The 4,257-nt window shown below is 41.8% G+C and overlaps 1 protein-coding gene across 1 annotated transcript; it reads right to left on the reverse strand.

The window, feature by feature from the left end:
- Positions 1-3,459: 3,459 nt before the first annotated feature.
- Positions 3,460-4,257, reverse strand: LOC149142292 (uncharacterized). Its single transcript, XM_089451443.1, has one exon. It carries the CDS (start codon positions 4,255-4,257, stop codon positions 3,460-3,462), a length of 798 nt encoding a protein of 265 aa, XP_089307569.1.

Raw genomic sequence — 4,257 nt, forward strand, 5'->3', positions numbered from 1 at the left:
ATTGCCCTCTAAAGCATGAGGTCATAAATATTCTGATGTTAGGTGAAATGATTTATCATGAGGATCTGAGGTTTTTCAAACTGGAAGGTGACCTGTAATAAGATACAATACAATACAATACATTATCTTCATAATATTTTCATGATCTAGCTGAGGCGGGCATTTCCATGCTCAGCTTTATAAATTCATTTTCATGTACATAGGACAGACAACCGTCTGTGCGGCAGATTGATGATTCCTGGTAGAGCCGTCATCCCTTAGCTTGGATGATTATCTGTGCAGCAATGATGTACATTTGATGTCTTTATTTTCCTGAATATATCGTAGCCTAGATGGATGAAACTAGATCCGGGGTCTTCAAACTGGTTCAATCTTCACCCGAAGTAGAAGTCGATCCATGTGAAAAGATGTTTTGATGTCGAACATGGAAAGACATCACCTGATTACCAGCCAATGATGTGAGCTATCAACAGGCGCGAGAGGAATCACCGATAATGATGATGACCCTCAAGGTACAGCATTACAATTCACGTGGTGTGAATACATGAGTCGATGTCAAACACCATGCAAAATATTTCAGTCGAAGGCCATTGATGTAAACCTGTCGTCGAAAGTGAGAAACTTGCCATTGAGGCATGCAAAATTCAAAGTACTGAAAGGGTTGTTCCTAAGTCAACTTCTTGGATAATGAGTTGATGTCGACAAGAAGTGACCCGTCGTAGGAGGGCCTTAATGAATCCCACATCTATGACACGGAATGGAGCAAATGATTTTGTGGAGGTGAAAACGATCTGATGATACAAGGTTCAGGGTGACGATCATGAAAAATGGAGAGTGAAGGTATTGCAGCGGATGAGGCGTTAACTAGGTTGGTGAGTTCTCTGAGCGACTTCTATTGAACATATCAGCAAAACTGAAATGGATTGGTAGCATTAACCCAAAAATTGATGGTATGGAGGACCAATGGTGATATGACCGGTGAACGGAATAACCCAACCCGACTCAATCATGGTGATGGAGTGAAAGTGTCATGTTCAAGAGCGACCTGCTACCAATGAAGTTATTCAAGTTTTCTTCCCTTTTTCCCCAGTCATTGCTGACTAGTACCTCTTTATTTTTTCAATCTTGAGGAGGATAAAATATGCTTATTCTATAATTTTCCCTTCGGGCAAACCTGTCACTATGTTTTAATGAGCCTAGCGACAATGAAACTCGTTCTTGTCTACATGGACAAGTTTGTCACTATTTTTTTAACGAGTTTAATGACAAAGATAACTCGGTTCTTTTCAATTTTAGAGAGTCTAAAAAGAGATGGAAAGGCAACTCTAGTAGTCATTTTTCATAATATAATCCCTTAAGTTTAAAAAAGTATAAAATAATACGAAAGGGATGACTTTTCGATAGTTTTAATGAGCCGAACAAGACAATAGCTCGATCGTTTTGTGTAATGATCCCTAAGGTCCGAAAAGATTAAAATATAGAGGAGGGATGGCACTTCCAATGAATTTAATGAGCTGGAGAGGCCAATTGTTTAGCAATATTTTCATATTTTACGAGTCAGATGAAAATAGCTTAAAGGAGACTCGCCTTTTGAGGAACGAGTGATGTTGCTGGATAGCAACTGATTCTAGGTAAGGTTTGGAACTTTTCAATCATGGCAGTGTAAAGAAGGTGGCAAATAGAATCACTCGTCGCAGTTGTCCCTCAAAAGGGTAAACAATCAAATGGAGCATGCAAAATTTTAGGGGCGAATGTTCACCCTTTGGCGAAATTAAGGGGTTTTAACTTTTTAGCCAGCGAATATTTTGTATCATAGTACATTTTTACAAATCGCCTCAAATAGCCCACCTTATTTTAAGGGAGAGGGTAAAAAAGGTAAATTTAGCCCTTGAAATTAGGAGTTGCAACCTTCCATTCACCCTAATTTTCAAGAATAGGTTTTATTTAAGTGAATCCTATGGGCCAAATACCATATTTATAAAAGAGGTATGGTAAATTAATAAAAATATATATAAATGAGAGGTATGGTAAATAAATAAAAACTCCTTTTATTTTTTTTATTTTTTGTGTAAGTCAGAGGATTATATTAAAAGAGAAAAAATATAGTACAAAAAATCTGCCCTAGCAGATCGAGGCCTGAAGAAAACAAGCCAGACATCATGATTTCCATCCCTAAAAACCACAAAAAACTATCAACTGCACACCACGCAGGGTGGCTGATCCTGCTATCTAACAACGCCTGTGAATAAAAGATACTAAAACGAGGACCGCAGCCCTTCAACCCGCAGAGACTATGGTAATGACAAAACCCCAGATTTTGGGGAGACCAAAAAAAACCGATCAGGATATATGAACATCCGGTTAAGATGGATGAGAAATAACAACAGAACACAAATATTAAGGTGACTGCCCAAACCTACTCGCTGTGTCCAAGGCCTGTTCCAGCACATGGCTTTCAGCTCTCGCTTGCAGGGAATGATAGCTGCGGTGTTCCGCCTGCTTTTCTTGCGGCAGGCCTCCAGTTTGCCTTGCTTCTGGACTGAGCGTCTGCCTGAGGAGCTTAATGAGCACCGTCACCTTCTTGGACAGAGAGTCTACCATCTCATGCACTGCAGTGACTTTGAAATCCAAAGCTTCATAAATGTCGTATAGACTTTTCATCTGTGCCTCCGGGATGACCTGGTCACTCTGAGCCAGCCTCTTACTATCTTCCTTCGCATCCAGAGCACGCGCCAGCAGGGTTTTAACTCTCCAGCTTTCCGCCTGAGTGCGCACAAACTGAGTTGCATGCTTAGTAACTGTACCAGGATCTTGAAGCCAGTCGACTTCCTGCGCTATATCCTCCTCTGACCGCTTTCGCTCTTCTTCCTTCACCGAGGCCTCCAATTCAGACAATTTGCGTTTGTTCTTCGACGCGGTTCTGGTTTCATACATTTCCCTCACTGTCTTGAGCTCCATATTCGCAGTTGCACTGCGGCAGCCGTCACCTTCCATACTTATCTTAACACTTGCAACGTGAGACCTGGCGCTGAGAGCCGAAAGTAAATGAATCGGAACAATGCACTGCAAAATTCTGTTCATGACTATGCCTTCACTCATTGTTAAATAGTTTATCTAGAGGATATTGCTCATGACCAACCGATTCTCCCGAAACGACGTGGATGTACTGACATAATTGTTACTGCCTTGAACTGTGTTTTCCGAGTGATGTATCCAACCTTTGACATCAATGTTGCCTCCTCCTTCTCTAATCAGAAATTGCCATGTGTCCTCCAACTTGCTGTGGTGACGGCGGTGATCGTTGCAGCACATCATATTAGATTTGTTTCTTTTATTCCCCTTCTGTTGCCATAAACGAACTGGAATTACCTGTCCTTTTGTTTTCTGCCAACTTTTAATGTCCATATCCACTCCTTTGTGCTTCATTATGCAAAAACGCAGAGTCTGAATGCCTTCCGGTTAATCCCGGTTGGCATTATCCTTGTCTTGTTTGACCAGCTGAATGCATTTCCTTTTCAGGTCTGGGCAGTTCACCTGCTGCCAACAGCTGTCCCATTCCCTATTTTGGTTGTCGATGCCATGATTTGCTAGGTGGTCCGCAATCGCATTCGCCTTGCGTCTCACCGCCTGGAAGACTAACCCTCTCATGTCGCTGATCAACTCGGCAATGTTTTCCGTCTCCTTTGTTAATCTCCAATGCTTCGTGGCTTTTCTCACTTTGGTTCCGCCATAGATTCTCTTTGCCACAGAGATTACCAGGGCCAAGTCACCTTCTACCACTGTTGTATAATTCTGCATGTCTTTTAGAATTCGTAGTCCCTGTTCTAAAGCTGCAAACTCCATTTCATTGTTCGTCCCTTCTCCCAGTGCTTTGCAGTAAATATGAAGAATGTCTCCTTTATGGTTTCTTATGATTCCTCCAATACCCACCATCCCAGGGTTTCCTCTGGACGCGCCATCAAAATTCAACTTCAGCCAGCCAACCGGCGGGTAATTCCAACTATTGGACTCAGACTGCAGGCTTTGCTGGCTTCTCGACGTGGCCATGCTCTGGTTGATGTGCAGCTGGAAGAGTTTTAAAATCCGTAAGTCACTAGATGAAGGCTTCTCATTAGTTTCCGCTTTCACTTTTACTTGAATTAACTGTTTAATATTTCTCATAAGAGTGTCTATGGCATGCTCTGTGTTTCTGTATTCATCTTGGAATATTCTCCTGTTACGCTCCTTCCATATGGTCCATGTTAAAAAACCCGGCAT

This window comes from Pinus tabuliformis, chromosome X, assembly GCF_031772625.1.
Source record: "Pinus tabuliformis cultivar Carrire ecotype Pingquan chromosome X, CPIR1, whole genome shotgun sequence".
NCBI lineage: Eukaryota > Viridiplantae > Streptophyta > Pinopsida > Pinales > Pinaceae > Pinus > Pinus tabuliformis.